Source organism: Salvelinus fontinalis, chromosome 6 (genome assembly GCF_029448725.1).
Source record: "Salvelinus fontinalis isolate EN_2023a chromosome 6, ASM2944872v1, whole genome shotgun sequence".
In the NCBI taxonomy this organism is placed as follows: Eukaryota; Metazoa; Chordata; class Actinopteri; order Salmoniformes; family Salmonidae; genus Salvelinus; species Salvelinus fontinalis.
In genome coordinates this window covers 7,741,314-7,759,648 of record NC_074670.1, presented here as the reverse complement: position 1 = coordinate 7,759,648, position 18,335 = coordinate 7,741,314, and the positions used below count along the sequence as shown (strand labels likewise).

The 18,335-nt window shown below is 43.2% G+C and overlaps 1 protein-coding gene across 2 annotated transcripts in view; it reads right to left on the bottom strand.

Moving 5' to 3' along the window:
- The window catches only part of LOC129856928 (maestro heat-like repeat-containing protein family member 1), a 40,260-nt gene that overhangs the window by 20,090 nt on the left and 1,835 nt on the right, over nucleotides 1-18,335 (bottom strand). Inside the window, exons 4-26 of one of the 2 annotated variants that reach the window (XM_055924706.1) lie at nucleotides 17,680-17,811; nucleotides 17,257-17,419; nucleotides 16,945-17,043; nucleotides 16,689-16,840; nucleotides 14,171-14,311; nucleotides 13,965-14,057; nucleotides 13,418-13,496; nucleotides 12,857-12,970; nucleotides 10,739-10,812; nucleotides 10,274-10,396; nucleotides 10,002-10,112; nucleotides 8,992-9,136; nucleotides 8,322-8,362; nucleotides 8,004-8,145; nucleotides 7,163-7,215; nucleotides 6,571-6,678; nucleotides 6,145-6,264; nucleotides 5,563-5,685; nucleotides 4,951-5,097; nucleotides 3,219-3,245; nucleotides 2,138-2,260; nucleotides 1,805-1,884; nucleotides 1,345-1,489 (exon numbers count right to left, since the gene is read on the bottom strand). In XM_055924706.1, the coding sequence (XP_055780681.1) occupies nucleotides 1,345-1,489; nucleotides 1,805-1,884; nucleotides 2,138-2,260; nucleotides 3,219-3,245; nucleotides 4,951-5,097; nucleotides 5,563-5,685; nucleotides 6,145-6,264; nucleotides 6,571-6,678; nucleotides 7,163-7,215; nucleotides 8,004-8,145; nucleotides 8,322-8,362; nucleotides 8,992-9,136; nucleotides 10,002-10,112; nucleotides 10,274-10,396; nucleotides 10,739-10,812; nucleotides 12,857-12,970; nucleotides 13,418-13,496; nucleotides 13,965-14,057; nucleotides 14,171-14,311; nucleotides 16,689-16,840; nucleotides 16,945-17,043; nucleotides 17,257-17,419; nucleotides 17,680-17,811 (2,535 nt within the window). The remainder of the gene's footprint in view (nucleotides 1-1,344; nucleotides 1,490-1,804; nucleotides 1,885-2,137; nucleotides 2,261-3,218; nucleotides 3,246-4,950; nucleotides 5,098-5,562; nucleotides 5,686-6,144; nucleotides 6,265-6,570; nucleotides 6,679-7,162; nucleotides 7,216-8,003; nucleotides 8,146-8,321; nucleotides 8,363-8,991; nucleotides 9,137-10,001; nucleotides 10,113-10,273; nucleotides 10,397-10,738; nucleotides 10,813-12,856; nucleotides 12,971-13,417; nucleotides 13,497-13,964; nucleotides 14,058-14,170; nucleotides 14,312-16,688; nucleotides 16,841-16,944; nucleotides 17,044-17,256; nucleotides 17,420-17,679; nucleotides 17,812-18,335) is intronic. The other variant, XM_055924707.1, reaches the window with a different exon arrangement.

Sequence of the window (18,335 nt, the reverse complement as noted above, 5' to 3'; positions counted from 1 at the left end):
TGAAACCAGCAACCTTTCGGTTACAGGCCCAACGCTCTACCGCTAGGCTACCTCCCGCCCGAGGAAGTGGGAACACAAAACACATTAACTAGAGTGCTAACTCTAAATATGATATTGTTGCTGGATAGCAATGCAATTGATCTAACAGTAACTGTAACATCCTACAAAAACGTTCCATTGTATTCACCCCAAATGGTACGCTCCTCTCCGTTCCACTGGCTCATCATCCGTTTGTTAAGTGGTGTCATTTCCTCTAGCTTGACAGAAATTCTTTTTTACAGTATACACAAAGCTGAGACTCTACTCTTAACAGTAGTTGTTTTAAAACGTCTTTCCCACAATTACATTTCTAAAATGTTGCTCAACTGTCAGCCTGCATCTCTCCCTTCACTGTGTGTGTAAAGGGGGGAGAAGGAGCGAGAGCCAGCAGCGAAACAGGGACAGGGCAGATATCTGCTTCCTGAACTGAAAGTAGATTAATGCACAAAAATGTTTTTACAACCAAAACAATCTGCAGGAACGTTGTGTAGCCTAATCACCAACATAAGCAACATTTCTTAGGTAAGAAGGACAATGTCGGTTTCTCATCCCAGATCGGGTTGTTGTCTGATTGTATAGGCTACCTTCTCTCTCCTCTGGCAACGACCCGACACACACCATCTTGAAAGTGCGGTTCGATTGTTATTTAATATTGCCGTTTTGATAAAGTAGCAACAATTACGCAGAAGCACAATGTAAAACAGTGTAGTCATCTCCGTCACATTCTTTAAGACGTTTGAAAAGTGAATTTAAGACATTTTGACTTAAGGCCTTTAAATCAGACAAATGAATTTCAGATATGTTTTAAGGACCCGTGAACACCCTGTTTCATACTTTCACAAAATGAGTGTGAAGGAACAAAGTGCAGGTTTGTGTTTTTGCTGCGTGACTGCGTATCTACACACAGAGAGAAGGGCTGTGCATACAGTATATGTATACTTGAGGTTGTTCATGTGTGTCCTAAAGTTGAACATAACTAAGGTTTCTCTATAACAGGATACATAAATCACTTCCTGCTTTAGTCACATGGTTTGTGACACACCCTATGCCAATCCACTAACTTTGAAATGTCAATTTTTCATTGGTTTGATTGCACTTAGATCAACATCAATTAGATTGAATCGAGAACAAACTTACTTTTCAATATGGATTGGTTGATTTGTATGAATAATAGTTCATGTACCTACATGTACAGTAATTCTCATTTTGCACCCCCTCCAGGTTTGTGCACCTGTTGACTACAGCAACCCAGTGACGGGGAAAAATCACAACGAGGTATTGAGATGCTACAGCGTCATCTCTCACCTCTCTCTGTTGGGGCTCCAGCACCTCCTCGTCTTTTCCCCTGTCCTTGTCCCGAGTGTTCACCGGGGGAAGGCCGTACACACCGTTCAGACACGTCCGCAGCATATCAAAGTTCTCATTCTCCGTCAGTGCCGGCTCCAGGTTACTGGGGTCAACCTGGGGTCAAGGATCAATGATGTCACTCAGTAGAGGCTAGGGTTGCAAAAACTACCCAGGTTTTCCAGACATCCTGGTTGGAAGATTCCTGGAATCAGGAGGGAAGGAATATCTAGAATCTTCCAACCAGGATTTCTGGAATACCTGGGAATTTTGAGAAAGTTCCCTGATTTTTGCAACCCGAGAGGAAGATGAAACACCTGGTACTGACAAGCTCCTGACAGGCTGACAGTCTATGGCTGACATCTCTGGGCTCTGTTCTAATATGCAACCCACTAGCACACCTCTGGGCATTAAAGGATACATGAGGTTGGCACACGTGGTCATCACAAGGTGGCGAACCGGAGTCCGCATGGCATCCGTGGGTTCTGCCTTGATAAAATCCTTCAATAAAAAGGAAGATATTGAGATGGGTCAACACAATCAGAACCACTTGACTGTAGCAGCCCTTATATCATAAAGCCTTTCTAACAGCTGCCTAAGACATAACAGCTGTCATAGGCAGTCATAAACAATGTTTTACAGTTGGTGTGATCTAAATCCAGTAACATTTAATGTAACCCTCCATCATAAGGGCTACATAACACTGTCCTAACAACGACATAACAGAATACATAAACATGACATAAACACTGACCATCATGACTCCCATGAGTTCCTGCTTGCGGACGAACATGTAGCCCTGATTACGTACGACGGTGCTGATGGCCTTGGCTATGAGCCCCACACTCTGAATCAGACTCAGCTTCATGGTCAGGTCCTGATGGGGGGGAATACAGCGTACACACACACACACACATATGCACAGAGACAGGGAGACAGACACAAACACAGAGACAAACACACAGCCTCAGACTGTGTTCATGGCGATAGCGGTCCGAGGTTTAGTTTGTTGGCATCATTGTGAGCAAGACGACCACATATTAGTTGTATAGTGCAGCCCTCATACACAGACAGTCACTGACCCTATGATTCTAAAGTTCCCTATGCCATCCATAACACATCTAGAGATAGCTGGAGAGCCTAGAGCAGGACCAAGGATTTCAACCCTAGTGATTTTTTGATTTTGTTGAAAATGTTAGGGGTCGATATTTATTATTATTTAACTTGATAAGAGCATCTCATCAATAGAATGGTTTCAGAAAATGGCATAAGAAACAACAGCTTATGGTTGGGTAAGTCACACATGCTACTGAAGATGAATTTGACTACTTTTCAGTTGGCTTAAAAATCAATGTGTAGATACAGGTCAATATGAATTAAACAATCAAAAAGTAGAGGGTGTATTTTTAAAGAATGATCATCCATGCCTTGATTTGGAGACTGTAAATGTCAGACAGAAATGTAAGCTTTGCGATCTGGAAGGGGAAAAAGAATTTGAACATCAAATTCCACCATATGATTTGGCATCACAACCTAAGAGCTGGTGTGTGTCTTCGATCAAAAAGGGGAGGAGGAAACCACAAGGCCCTAGAAACACCATAGTGTCATACCGTGTTAGTAGGACATGGAGGGCATTCAAAAGCACTAAACGTTCTGAACTTCTGAAACAGAGGCAAACAAATACACCGCCTCCCATTATATCTACATGTGGTGCTGAGCCATTTACTTGTAAAAGTTCAGAAAGTTGAAGCAGCAGCGTTCTAGAGAGAAGAAATTGTTAGAGGAGTTTTAGTGAGAGAGAGAGAGGATCCTTTATTAGGGTCCAGTCACGGTACCTTGGTCTCTATTTTAATTCCCAGAACCTGCACAACATAAAAGCAACAAGGAGTTTAATCCACAAGTGTACGCTACTAGACGAGAATATATCCTTTCCCCCTAAAGAGAACATGCTCTTTCCCTTCATTAAGAAAAAGTTATCAGACTACAGAAGGCCCTTACCATGAAAGTGTTCCCGTTTAGATGGTTAACCATGGTAAGGGACAACGGTACATTAAATGTCTCACAGATACAGATGAACTCAATCTCTATTTCCACATTGCAGTAAAAAGGTTAGCAAATGTTACAGTGCTAGCCAACTAGCCGTAGCAATTAAATGAGCCCTGTGTGGAACCCAAACGACTCGATGGAAATAGACTCGGCTTCTTAACATTAAACACCGTGTGTGTGTGTGTGTCCAATCACCCACCCTAACCATGGACATAAAATCCCATGATCCAATTCAAGTGGACATCTGGAGGTCATAGTGTACATTGGCAGCGGCCCCTGAAGGCTGCAGTTTAACGGGACTCATTTAACCAAGACAACTATGGAGGCTAGTTCAGACAGTCATTGTGATGCTAAGCATATGACCGGCAGCTACAGGAGAAGAACCCCTGAGGATATAAACCAGGTTCATCTGTAGCCATGGAGAGACAGAGAGCTCCTGAATGATACGAGTGAGACATTTGAAAGACTACAACGTAGCGGGACTTCTCCAACTGGTTGATATAATCACACATTCCTTTCACTGTGGTTTGTGCTGTGTGCTTTTATGTACCTTTCAAATGCCTCAAATTATCACCCATTGTTGGTTTTAACCATATAACCACCAGTATGTAATTGTGAGCAGTGAGCCTAACCGACTGTGTACATCCCAAATTCACTATATAGTGCACTATGTAGGGAATAGGGTTCCATTTGGGATGGATCCTCTGTCTGACCAGCATGTCTTTTTAACTCCATCAGACTCAGTCTTATCACAACTTCTTCTCTGTGAGGTCACTCAGTACCATACCAACCCAAGCATGCTCACAGAACTTCTTCTCTGTGAGGTCACTCAGTACCATGCCAACCCAAGCATGCTCACTGGGCCAACGGAGAACGGTAAAAATAGAGTTTCAGGAATAAATGTGAAATTGCAGCTATTCTGACTACGCTAGCTAACGCTGCCATTGAGGAAAGGGAAAACACAGTGCTATGTGGTGATCAGCGACGGGTATCGCTCAGTGATTATTTTTTCTCTCTGCAATGGGGGGATAAATGGATAGTTGGAGATGGGAGTGGGGTTTAATTTGACTGGCTGCACCTCTTTATAGGACATGTGGGGGTATTTAACAGTTCGGTCCCTGGCAGCCTCTGTACTCTAACAGTATGGGCAGCCAAATGTAACACCCTAACTAACTCTCTTCGGTCTTTATGCTGATGAAGGCCTGTAGTGTCTGAGTAGGAGTGCTGATCTACGATCAGATCCTCCCCCTCTTATTCATTATGATTTAAAAGATAAAACTGATCCAAATCAGCACTCCAACTCTGAGACGCTTGTGACTATGTGCCCTGAAGGCCAAAACGGGTCCATTGAGACTGATGACAACATCTAAAGAACTATTTAAATTTGAGAGATGCTGGCTGTGTTTCATCCAGGCCTTCCTGACAGAGATTCACTCTTGGGTCAAAACTTTGTGGACTAGCTTTATTAAAGGGATGTGATGGAGCAATCATGTGAGTGTCTCCCAAGCCCTAGCTCCTTACCTTGGTGTTGAAGTGCTTACTGATGCTGCGGAGGATGTCTGAGTCGATGCGGGACAGGATCTGGTCCTCTGGGGCATGGAGCGCTACGTAACCGTAACACAGGATCAGCGTGCTCTTCATCTTCTCTACATCCAAGTCATTCTTGTCCTGTGGAGGAGGAGGTAGAGATGGGATTACAGTGTAGGGGCTGGTTTCCCAGACACAAATTGAGCCTAGTAGTGGACTAAAAAGCTATTTCAAATGTAGAATGAATGTCAACTTTATAAAAACCTTCAAATATATAAATTAGGCTAATTAAAATCAGTTTATCAATACCCGTACACATTTCCTTTAAAAATACTTTAGCAGGGCTTGATCGAGCTTGTCTGGTGAAATGGAACCAATGGAATAGTCCCAAAAGTGCAAACCGTGCCGACTGTACCTGGCACTCCAGGCAGGCTCAATCAAATGCTCAAAGTAGTAGAAAGAAAAACAAACTCCATAAAATCTTCAATCTGAATGTGTTAAATTGCTGACTGTACGGTGTAGAGAGAACCTCCCAGGCAGGCAGACATTGCCAAGTTTGTGTTTATCCGCCTACGATGAAAATAAAAACACGAATAGCATACTAACTTTGAGCAGGCTGAATATTCCTGAGGCTTTCTTGAAGGCGTCAGATTTCCCGAAGTCGTCCAGTTTGGCCAGAGTGGCATCGAGATGACTGCTTGCACACAGCCCGATCCCCATGGCGACACCCTGGGAAACCCATTACCCCAAACACACCCCATTAGCACAGTTTAATGGACGCTTCAGCCTCCAATGACCAAACAGTACATCTGGATTATCATTAACACCGGCATTACAATTTGACTACCACTCTCTATTAGGCCTAAAGACTGTAGAAACACCACAACTCCTAATCATCTGGTTAAAATACAACGGAAATGAGGGGAAACTTAACACCAGACACAAATTACAGCTTAGGAAGGCAGACGTGACCCTCCCTTTGAAAATAAGCAAAGGCTTAAGAGTACTTGTCACAAGACTGTCTTAAATGGGCAAATTAGCTGCACAAAGAAACACTGTTCTGCCCGGCTCTGCCCTGCCGTACGCAGACAATTACATCACGGGTCACGCTGAACATTTGATGATAAATAAAAGCAAATGCTATCAATAGAATCATGGCCTGACTCAAACGGGTACTAAGAGGTTTACCGCTCTCTCGATGGCGTCGTTGTGTCGTGCACTGATCAGTATCTCCTGTAGCTGCTTCTGGACCACCTCCTTATTGGAACACTGCTGCAGAGTCACACCAACGCACCTGTAGAGGAAACTCTGGAAAGAGCCATGAAGCCAAGATGAGAAACCTTGATAGTTTGTATTAGATATTCTTTTACTAAGATTTTTCTGAGGTTTATGGAGGTTCTACCAATCTGGATACTTTGTAGAATATATTGTTTTAACAAGATTTTGTTAATGTTTATCAGGTTCAGAAGAGTTCCTTGAGGTTATTTTAATGGTTAGGGCTAGGAGTTTTCCCTGAACTCTAAGTGGAGACCAGAGAACTCCCTGGTCAGGTCATGAAGAACTCTTGGCCCTACTCATGGTTGAAGAGAGGTTAGGATGAGGTTGTTCACTAACCTTCTCTTCCAGGGACTGGTTATAGGTGGCCAGGTAACGTGTGGCCTCTATAGCCAGCTGACAGCTCCACTTGTCATCAGCTATGGCCACCAGGGATTTGGCTAGGAACTGTACATGTCCAAACAAAACCACACAGCCATGTGACCACATCATAATGCTGTATATCAAATCCCTTTGTGACTGAAACAGAAAACATTTATCATCCAACAGACGCTGTATGTCAGACACTGTATGCATCCCAAATGGAACCCTATTCCCTATGTAGTGCCATACTGTTGACCCTGGTCAAAAGTGTATTAGTGTATTATAAAATTAATAAGATGACATTTGGGACAAAACTTGTTCTACATATTGACTGTTATTGAGTGTTGTGGGGACAGACAAAGAGGATGTTAAATAAAGATCACCATAGTGACTTATTGACAGTGTTGTGGGGACAGACAAAGAGGATGTTAAATAAAGATCACCATAGTGACTTATTGACAGTGTTGTGGGGACAGACAAAGAGGATGTTAAATAAAGATCACCATAGTGACTTATTGACAGTGTTGTGGGGACAGACAAAGAGGATGTTAGATAAAGATGGGCATACCTGTAATAGACTCTCTTCCCATTTCTTGTTGTCTAGTGTTTCTGGGGTAGACTCTGTAAAGAAGAATCGACCATACTACTCAGACCTCGCTCATCACACTTCCTCCCAGACAAAAATAAATACATTTTAAAAAAGAGAGCAGCAGAATATTATGTGCACGTTCCAAAACCGACCAAAGAGCTAAAATGATTTAAGTTTTAATATCCTATGCTCTACTTCAATCCAAGCTATGTATTTTTATGATGGAAAGATAAAAATGGCCCACAGTAAAAAAAATAATATATATATATATATTATATATATATATATTATATAATATATATATATATATTATATATATATAATATATATATATATATATTATATATATATAATATATATAATATATATATATTATATATATTATATAATATATATAATATATATATATATATATATATATATATATATATATATATATATATATATATATATATATATATATATATATATATATATATATATATATATATAGGCCATAAAATAGTCTTTAAAATTGTGAATCACTTATAACGTCCCTTAACTGCAGCTGTTGTGGTAGAAGCATGCGTCTTTATTGATGTCAGTTCTCAGTAGAATACAGAGGAAAAACTATTTTACACCACTGACATTAAAATGAGGTTCAAACAGCCTCCTAAGCTGTCAATACTGCAGCAGCAATAAAAGCCCTGAGTCACTTCTGCTTTGGAGAGACAGATAGGAGCCCCAAATGGCACCCTAGGGAATAGGGTGCCATTTGACGAACAGACATTGCTTGCTACAGGTTATAAGACTCTGGGGTCATTGAGTTGAGGTCCTTTACCTTCCAGGTAGCTGAGGAGAGCAGGGATCTCCTTCTCCCAGAGTGTCTCAGCGTTAAGGTGGATATTAGGACTTATAACGTTCAGTAGAGACAAAGACGGTGCACCATGGCCACGACTCCGGAACGGGAACGAACCATTCACCTGAGACACACACACACCCCGACTTACAGGTAAGACAAAGGCATAGCCTAGCTATTACTGGAGACACTGATCATAGTTCATGAGGGTTTAAATCAAGTTCCAGTTTTATAACACCCACATTGCAAACTGAAATCCATGAGCATTCAAGTAGCAATTCATTAGGATTTCATACTCACCAAGAGCCGCACCATCAGTATATGTGGAGAGGGAAGATTAACTGAATTAGAAAGAAGAAACAGATGAGAATAAACAAGGTCGATAGTCATTCATTATAATGCTTAGTCTGCTAACTGGCCAGGCTCATACTTCTCCCCACAAAGAGTTCAGCTTAATGATTGAAACAATGACCTTACAGTTCAGGACCCAGGCGATGCTAGTGCTTTATTTAGTGATAAATGTGGCTTCTCTTTCAGCTAATCAGAACCAGACACTCTGGTCTGTCTGGCCTCTAAGAACCGACCAACGGCTCTTTAATGAGAACAAAATGGCTGTATAAAATACAGTTTCAACAAAGAAGAAAGAAAAAAAAAATCCCAATCCCAAAGAAGTGCTGATGAGGAGTGGGCCCGGGCTGCGACCATCTCGTTTACATTACAGGGCCTGTGTGCCGAATCCCAATACGGAAACGGCAGACTGACTCGGTGAGTGGAAAAGTGAGGGAGGAAAAGACTTCATCTCATTGGTCAGATCAGCCCGGCTCATCGTGAAGACATAATGGCTTGTTAATATGAATGTAATGTAGTGTGTATGAATCTACTTTAAATGTCTACCAGGGAGGATGGGATAGAAAAAATACATTTGTTGCACACCTAGTAAATGGAGCTCCTTCTTCTAAAAGACACCTACCTTGCTCGTTGAAGTCGATGTTGAAGTTGGGCTCCTGGGAGGCTCTCTTCTTGGTTCCCAGCAGCGTGAGGCTCTTACAGAGCGGTGTGGTGGCGTTGGAGTACTGACCTGGGGTCAGGTAGTACAGCAGCATGGGCCAAAGGACCTGAAGAGACAGACAGAGGATCACTGTTAGGTAGTACAACATGGACCACAGCACCTGAAGACAGACATAGACAGTCAGGTAGTACAGCATGGAACACAGCACCTGCCACAGGGAGACAGATGTACAGTAATATCACAACATTGAGTTTGCCTGGTGCAATTGAACCAATAGAATAGTCACAAAAGTTGAAACCCAGCGCTTTAGGCATGCTAAATCAAACCCAGAGCTCTAGACATGCTAAATCAAACCTAGAGCTATAAATCAAACAAAATATTTAATGTATGATTTGAACCCAATTCTGCAGAGATTTAATCCCATGAAGGCATGGTAAATCATTGTTCTCTTCAGTCTCTGTCAATGCCTTGTCTCATAGCTTCCAGTGGGAAGAAATACAAGAGACATGTCATCTCAGAGAGAGTGTTGATGTTGGGAACCGCAAAGGAACAAGTAACTAAGAGCAGAGTGATTGGCTGTAAAACAGATAGGGTGATGCCGTCTTTGGATGTGAGCCGGTTTTCCTCTCAAGACATCGGATGATAGTTCATACTCTGACTGAGCTTCTTTACACAAAACACCATATTATAGCAATTCCACCCTCAGCCTCTTCTCATAAACAATATTATGTTTGGTGTTAAGTGTGACTTGGCTTCGATGTATTCAAAAGCCGTTTTTACAGCAGGAACAAACATTAAAATGTCATTTGTTCACTGCCTCTATACCTGAAACGATTTCATGAACTACAAAATATATGTTTGTGCATAAATATGCTGATCAGATAAAATGTTAATGTGAGAGAAGAAAACAGGTGATATATTGCCTGCCTGCCTGCCGAGAGAGGAATCTTATCTCCATGCAGTAGACTCACGTCAGTCAGGCGTCCCACTGTCGTAGTGAAGAGGTGAAGTGTGTTGTCACACATGCTCCGCAGCGCCTCATTGGTCACTTCCTCCGGGTCACTGGGGCGCTGGCCTGGACGCTGCAACAGACCAAACCCACACACAGTTCTTTAGAAAGACACGGACCACCATATACAGGTCAGAGAGCAGTTAACTGATCCACCATCTACAATATCATGCTAATCCCTCGCCAAGGATAATGTCTTAAGACCAAAAGGGATTGTAGATATGACAGACGTACATAGTAGGTGTCGGGGAGAGCACAGTGTTGGATGATAAACTTGACCAGCAGCTCTCCTCCCTCCAGCTCCAGGTAACCATGGTGAGCCATGGCACTGATCACCTGGACAACCCTCTTCTTCACCTGCAGGGGGCAACGATAGACCGAGGTCAGAGGTCAAGCAAAACACAACAATAAGAAACAATGTAGGGCCGGTTTCCCTGATTAAGCATATGTTTGTACTAAAATACATGTTCAATGGAGATTATAGCCTATTGAAAGTGATTTTCAAACCAGGACCAGATTTAATCCATGTCTGGGAAATTGGCGCATAATGTGTGATATGTTTCCCAATGGAAAATGTGGTTGTTTTTTTACAGCACATGGGTCATTGAAACTGTGTTTGTTTTTATTTTCTATGCCTTTTAGGAGAGAAAACTATGCCAAATTGTAACAGTTTAATATTTACACATGGCATGAGGTTACCTTATTGCTGTGGTCAGCCAGTGGTTGTCTGATGCTGGCCAGGATGAGAAGCTTCTTCGACTCCATAATGGATGCTAGATCACAGACAGAAAGCCTTGAGTAACATCTTGAGGTCATTTCATATCAAACAAGTTCTTTGTAAGTACCAGTGATGCTTCAAATCCAGAGAACAGGGTCAAATAACACTAGAACTGCTAAAGTAGTCATTTTGACTGTTCATTAATGTATGTTATTACTCTACCATTTAAGTCATGCCCCCCCCCCCCCCTCCGTCCTTGACCTGCCTTAAATAAGTCTATATAAAAAGACACTGTGGTTGTTAGGATATTAATATCGCAAACAGAACTGGAGTTTTAGGAGGACATTTCATTATTTGAATGGTTTTAACACCATAAATTAGTGTGGATGTTTTTGATCAGATGGCACGGCTATACTCTGAAAGGAGACACCCTCCGCTGGCCTGTTGCTGTGTTTTACAACATGCTTGACTTGGCTGCTGTCAACACACACGTGTTGTTCAAGAAGTGCATGAACAACACTATGCCCAGGAGACACTTCATCATGAGTCTGGCATATGGGCTACCTGAGAGACATGAGAGTCAAGGCAGCAGCAAAGATGCCCTGTGAGCCTTTGCACGAGGCAAATTGCACACAGCTCGCAGGGAGGAGACGGATGCACAAAGAACAGAACCCAGGACACCTGTGTCCCCTGCAAGTGACGTGTTTGTGTGAAGTGTGTCGAGCAAGTAAAAGTGGTGAAGATGTGTCGACTGTTAGGACAAGGGATAACCGCTAAATGAAATCCAACTGATGCCATTATGTGAAGCACACCATGTACAGTGGCTTGGGAAAAAAAGAAAAAAAAAAAGAAATCAGAACCCTTGACTTTTTCCACATTTTGTTGTTACAGCCCTATCCTAAGATGTATTAAATCGTTTTTTCCCCCTCATCAATCTACACAAATTACCTCATAATGACAAAGCAAAAACAGGTTTAGACATTTTTGCTAATTTATCAAAATAGTATTCAGACCCTTTACTCAGTACTTTGTTAAAGCACCTTTGGCAGCAATTACAGCCTCGAGTCTTCTTGGGTCTGACGCAGCAAGCTTGGCACACTTGTATTTGGAAACTTTCTCCCATTCTTCTCTGCAGATCCTCTCAAGCCCTGTCAGGTTGGATGGGGAGCATTGCTGCACAGCTATCTCTCCAGAAATGTTTGATCAGGTTCAAGTCCGGGCTCTGGCTGGGCCACTCAAGGACATTCAAAGACTTGTCCCTTAGCCACTCCTGCATTGTCTTGGCTGTGTGCTTAGGGTCGTTGTCCTGTTGGAAGGTGAACCTTCGCCCCAGTCTGAGGTCCTGACTGCTCTGGAGCAGGTTTTCATCAATGATCTCTCTGTACTTTGCCTCGATCTTGACTAGTATCCCAGTCCCTGCTTCTGAAAAACACCCACACAGCATGATGCTGCCACCACCATGCTTCACCATAGGGACAATGCCAGGTTTCCTCCAGATGTGACACTTGGCATTCAGGCCAAAGTGTTCAATCTTGCATTCATCAGACCAGAGAATCTTGTTTCGCATGGTCTGAGAATCTTTATGTGCCTTTTAGGAAGGAAAAGCAGCCAACAAGTGCTCAGCATATGTGGGAACTCCTTTAAGACTGTTGGCAAAGCATTCCAGGTGAAGCTGGTTGAGAGAATGCCAAGAGTGTGCAAAGCTGTTATCAAGGCAAAGGGTGGCTACTTTGAAAAATCGAAAATGTAAACTATATTTTGATTTGTTTAACACTTTTTTGGTTACTATATGATTCCATATGTGTTATTTCAATTTGATGTCTTCACTATTATTCTACAATGTAGAAAATTGTAAAATAAAGAAAAACCCTTGAATGAGTAGGTGTGTCCAAACTTTTGACTGGTACTGTATGTATTGTAGTAAATTAGTAGTAGTGTCTATGTGTATACTGTAGTAGTGACTATAGGCATGGAGAAGTTAGTAGTAGTGCCTATATATATATTCTGTATTAGTTTGTAGTAGTGTCTATATATACACTGCGGTAAGTGCCTCCTGTCCTGTGCAGACAGGCCCGAGCCAGACTAACTAACAGTCTTACTGGAGGAGTTGATGAGGTGTCGGAGCACAGCCAGGGAGCCCATGCGGATCCTCTCATTACTGTTCTCCAGTTTCTGAAGCACAAACATGACCAGCCGGTCTGGGAAGGTGTTGGCTGAGGAGGAAGGAAGGAAGCGTATGGCACAGAGTCAGACCACTGTTTAAAGTTTAAACACATTTACCTCTGAGTGAAGTCACACCATCTAAGATCTAAATCATGGATTATCTCATTACAGGAGGACATGGTGTCCATCATGTAGTTTCTCTGCAGCAGCTCCGAGTTCCAGAATAACAAAGACCTTGTTCACAATGGCACCCTATTCCCTTTATAGTGCACTACTTTTGACCAGGGCCTATTGGGCCCATAGGGTTCTGGTCAGAAGTAGTCTATATAGAGAGTAGGGTGCCACTTGAGACACAGAGTCTTGTATTGGTTGAAGAGGGAAAACAGTCTGGAACTCTGAACATGGTATATAGGCCTAGTACCGTACTCACTACAACCCTGACCTCAATCCAATACACCCAGAGAACAAAACACACTGACTATTGAAGAAAAACCAACCTAGAATGCTGAAGCATCTCAATACCTCGTTGTGATTTTTCACCGTCAGTGGGTTGCTGTAGTCAACAGGTGCACAAACCTGGAGGCGCAAAATGAGAATTACTGTACATGTAGGTACATTAACTATTATTCATACAAATCAACCAATCCATATTGAAAAGTAAGTTTGTTCTCGATTCAGTCTAATTGATGTTGATCTAAGTGCAATCAAACCAATGCATCGAGGACATTTCAAAGTCGCATAGGGAGAGTCACAAACCATGTGACTACAACAGGAAGTGATTTATTATGTATCCTGTTATAGAGAAACCTTAGTCAGTCTCTAGTATTACTAGCTATGCTAAATAAAGAAAAACATAATATTGACATTGCGCAAACAGCCCAGGCGGAGTGACAAGAAGCTTTGTGTGTTCAAGGAAGTACTTTCAAATCAAATGTTATTAGTTACATCAACAGAATGTGTAAAAGGTGCAGTGAAATGCTTGCATGCTAGCTCCCTCAACATTGCATTGTACTGTGCCATCAGGGGACTGTCACTTTGCCGTACCTGCTGGTTTAGAGTAGTGAGCAGGCTGTCGATCTGCGTCTCCAGAACTCTGCTGCCCATGTTCACAGAAGCATCCAGAACTTGACACAGGCTCTGCAGGGGAGGAGAAAACAACATGAGCTAATTAGTGAGCAGACCTCTGGGTGCCTCCCAGCACTTTATTCCCTGTATAGAACACCAGCAGCGGTCATTAGAGGATGACCTACCTTACTGATGACGTAATGCTCCGTGTTCTTCTTGTACAGGGAGAGGATTGTGGGAATGAGTTTGGGAAGCTGCTCCTCCAGTTTATCATGAGCCATCAGGTGACTCATGGATCCCACTGCTTCTGCCACTGTCAGTCGTAGCTACAGCCCCAGCCAGGGAGAGAGAGAAACACCACAGTTAGTCATAGTTACAGCACCAGCCAGGGAGAGAGAGAGAAACACCACAGTTAGTCGTAGCTACAGCACCAGCCAGGGAGAGAGAGAGAGAAACACCACAGTTAGTCGTAGTTACAGCCCCAGCCAGGGAGAGAGAGAGAAACACCACAGTTAGTCATAGTTACAGCACCAGCCAGGGAGAGAGAGAGAAACACCACAGTTAGTCGTAGTTACAGCACCAGCCAGGGAGAGAGAGAGAGAAACACCACAGTTAGTCGTAGCTACAGCCCCAGCCAGGGAGAGAGAGAGAGAAACACCACAGTTAGTCGTAGTTACAGCCCCAGCCAGGGAGAGAGAGAGAAACACCACAGTTAGTCGTAGCTACAGCCCCAGCCAGGGAGAGAGAGAGAAACACCACAGTCGTAGTTACAGCACCAGCCAGGGAGAGAGAGAAACACCACAGTTAGTCGTAGCTACAGCCCCAGCCAGGGAGAGAGAGAGAAACACCACAGTTAGTCATAGCTACAGCACCAGCCAGGGAGAGAGAGAGAGAAACACCACAGTTAGTCATAGCTACAGCACCAGCCAGGGAGAGAGAGAGAGAAACACCACAGTTAGTCATAGTTACAGCACCAGCCAGGGAGAGAGAGAGAGAGAAACACCACAGTTAGTCGTAGCTACAGCCCCAGCCAGGGAGAGAGAGAGAAACACCACAGTCGTAGTTACAGCACCAGCCAGGGAGAGAGAGAGAAACACCACAGTTAGTCATAGCTACAGCCCCAGCCAGGGAGAGAGAGAGAAACACCACAGTTAGTCGTAGCTACAGCACCAGCCAGGGAGAGAGAGAGAGAAACACCACAGTTAGTCGTAGTTACAGCCCCAGCCAGGGAGAGAGAGAGAGAGAAACACCACAGTTAGTCATAGCTACAGCCCCAGCCAGGGAGAGAGAGAGAAACACCACAGTTAGTCGTAGCTACAGCCCCAGCCAGGGAGAGAGAGAGAAACACCACAGTCGTAGTTACAGCACCAGCCAGGGAGAGAGAGAAACACCACAGTTAGTCGTAGCTACAGCCCCAGCCAGGGAGAGAGAGAGAAACACCACAGTTAGTCATATCTACAGCACCAGCCAGGGAGAGAGAGAGAGAAACACCACAGTTAGTCATACCTACAGCACCAGCCAGGGAGAGAGAGAGAGAAACACCACAGTTAGTCGTAGCTACAGCCCCAGCCAGGGAGAGAGAGAGAAACACCACAGTCGTAGTTACAGCACCAGCCAGGGAGAGAGAGAGAAACACCACAGTTAGTCATAGCTACAGCCCCAGCCAGGGAGAGAGAGAGAAACACCACAGTTAGTCGTAGTTACAGCACCAGCCAGGGAGAGAGAGAGAGAAACACCACAGTTAGTCGTAGCTACAGCCCCAGCCAGGGAGAGAGAGAGAAACACCCCAGTCATAGCTACAGCACCAGCCAAGGAGAGAGAGAAACACAACACTAGGACTGCATCCCAAATGGCACCCTATTCTCTACAGTGTACTATTTTTGACCAGATATAGCAGCATCAGGTTTGACCAGAACCCTATGGGTCCTGGTCAGAAGTAGTGCACTACTCTATAGGGCAGGGGTGTCAAACTCTTTCCACGGAGAGCCTAGTGTCTGCAGGTTTTTGGTTTTTCCTCTCAAGACCTAGACAGCCAGGTAAGGAGTTGTTTACTACTAATTAGTGACCTTAATTCATCAATTAAGTACAAAGGAGGAGCAAAACCAGCAGACACTCGGCACGCCATGGAATTAGTTTGACACGTGATTTAGGGAATACAATGCCATTTGGGACACTGAATCTTTTTCCAGTGATTTCTATCAACCGAGTCCACATCTAACTGAAGCAGAAATCTGTTTACCAATGCAGAGACGGGGAGTCATCTTACTTTTGGCATTCTCAAAAATAAAAGAGCAGCAGTTATGCTGCAGTTGCTCTGTGGCTAATCATTTCAGAACCAAAATGGAGGAATACAGAGTTTATGACCAGATTACAGATAAGGGACTATTTGTTTTCCCACAAGCCTAGACCAACCTGTACTGTGGTTATGTCCTCTACTCAGACACCACAAGAAAACCTATCTGCATAACCTTGCTGAGAATTAACCAAGCAAATATGTCCAGGAAACTCTCCTAAATGTCTTTATTCATCTGATATCAGTCATTGACCTGACTGCGGACCTCTCTCCTCCCTTCCCTATAAATACCAGCACACAGTCTAAGGGGTTGCGTTCATCAAGACATCCCTACAACAGAGGGACCGTTGAGACAGAAATGTAATTAGGAGAAATTGGTTTCCTGCTCCTCTTAATGTAATGTGGTGTACCTTGGATTCCCTGCTCTGGAGCCAGCTGCAGTAGAGGATGTCGTAGGCTGCGTAGATCTCGCTGGAGAACGTATCCTTTCTCACCGTCGGGTCGGGAGCTTTGTCCAGGTTGGCTAGGTACTCCAGGATACTCTCACTGAAGTGGGACAGAGCTGGGAGAAGGAAGGTCTATAAACTGGGTCTGGTAACACATGTTTAACCATGTACAATAATACATAACGCTACAGTATGTTGGATATAGTGCATCTAGTCCTACCAGAGGAGAACACCCACTTCATGTTGTCCTGCTTGGCCATGCCCAGCATTGGGAGCATGGTGCCCAAGATGGCATTGAGAAACGGCACCATACCATAAACTGTCAACAAAAGAAAGATTAGACTAACTATTACAATGGCAAGAGATCTCTAAGCAATTTGAAAAACACTGAGGGGGATAGTCTTTGTAAAAAGACAAACAAATGCTTCTCGGAAGTTAGGTGACAGGACATAAATGATACATGTTAGCAGCCTAAGTATTTAGACAGCTCTATACATTGCGCTTGACACCATTGTGTCTGGTGTTAGCCTACCATTGGATTCAGAGAGGCTTGCTAAGGTTTGGACCACAAAAAAATGAGGCAGGATCCCTGGTTGGAACTTGCTGAGGATTTCCTCCATGATGTCATTGATGTACTTGTTTCCCACAGCAACCAGAATATTGCTGGCTGCCTGTTGCCAATCAGGTACAACATCCTGTAAAACATGAAAACTGAGTTGTTGACTCAAACCCTAGGCCATACTTTTTGTATTTACATGAAAACAAACAGATACTATTCATGTGTTCAGATTGATGCAATGGCCTCAATGTTAGAACAAAGTATAACCACTGATAAATCAAGTACATTCTCAGAAGAATAACTAGATTACACGTAATATTAGGCTAAAAGCAGAGAAATTGAATGCCCAACTTTGTATTTCAGATGAGACCAAATAACAATCAGAAACAATCTAACCTTTGATCGGGTCATTTCATCGGAGGCCAAAGAAATTATGCTTTTGATTTTCGGGTAACTGATATCATCTATCTTGGTCTTCACAATCAGCTCAATCGTCTGCAGTATGACAACTCTGTGCCCAATGACAAGCTGCAGGAAAATACATGTACATTGTAATTCACTTAAACACAGGCCTTAAGTCTACATGCATTAATGTCAACACAGTGGCCTGTATAAAAAGTCTCTCCCATACAGTACATTTCATCATCTCTTTTGTATTCATATCGTTGGAGCAGCGCATGCAGAGTCCCAGTCAACAGAGAAGTGATGATAAGGTCTCCAGCTTCTGGTAGGATGCGTGTTATTTCTTCATGTTAGAACATCTCACACCTAATGCAATCTTTTATTATGTATTATTGTTGTTGCACTGTCGAGAAGGAACCTGCAAGTAAGCATTTCATTGGACGATGTATACCATGCGTATCCCATGCAAACAACTAATAAAACTCAAAACCTTCTCTCCAGCATTGTGTGGAAATCTGCAGCACAGAGCAGCATCGGTGCTGTCTGAAATTGCCCTTGCATCAGAGGGTTATGGTCACACATAGTACAGTATCCTTCTTCTCATTTTCCAAGAACCCTTTCACTGTCACACCTCCACTTCCCATGTTCTG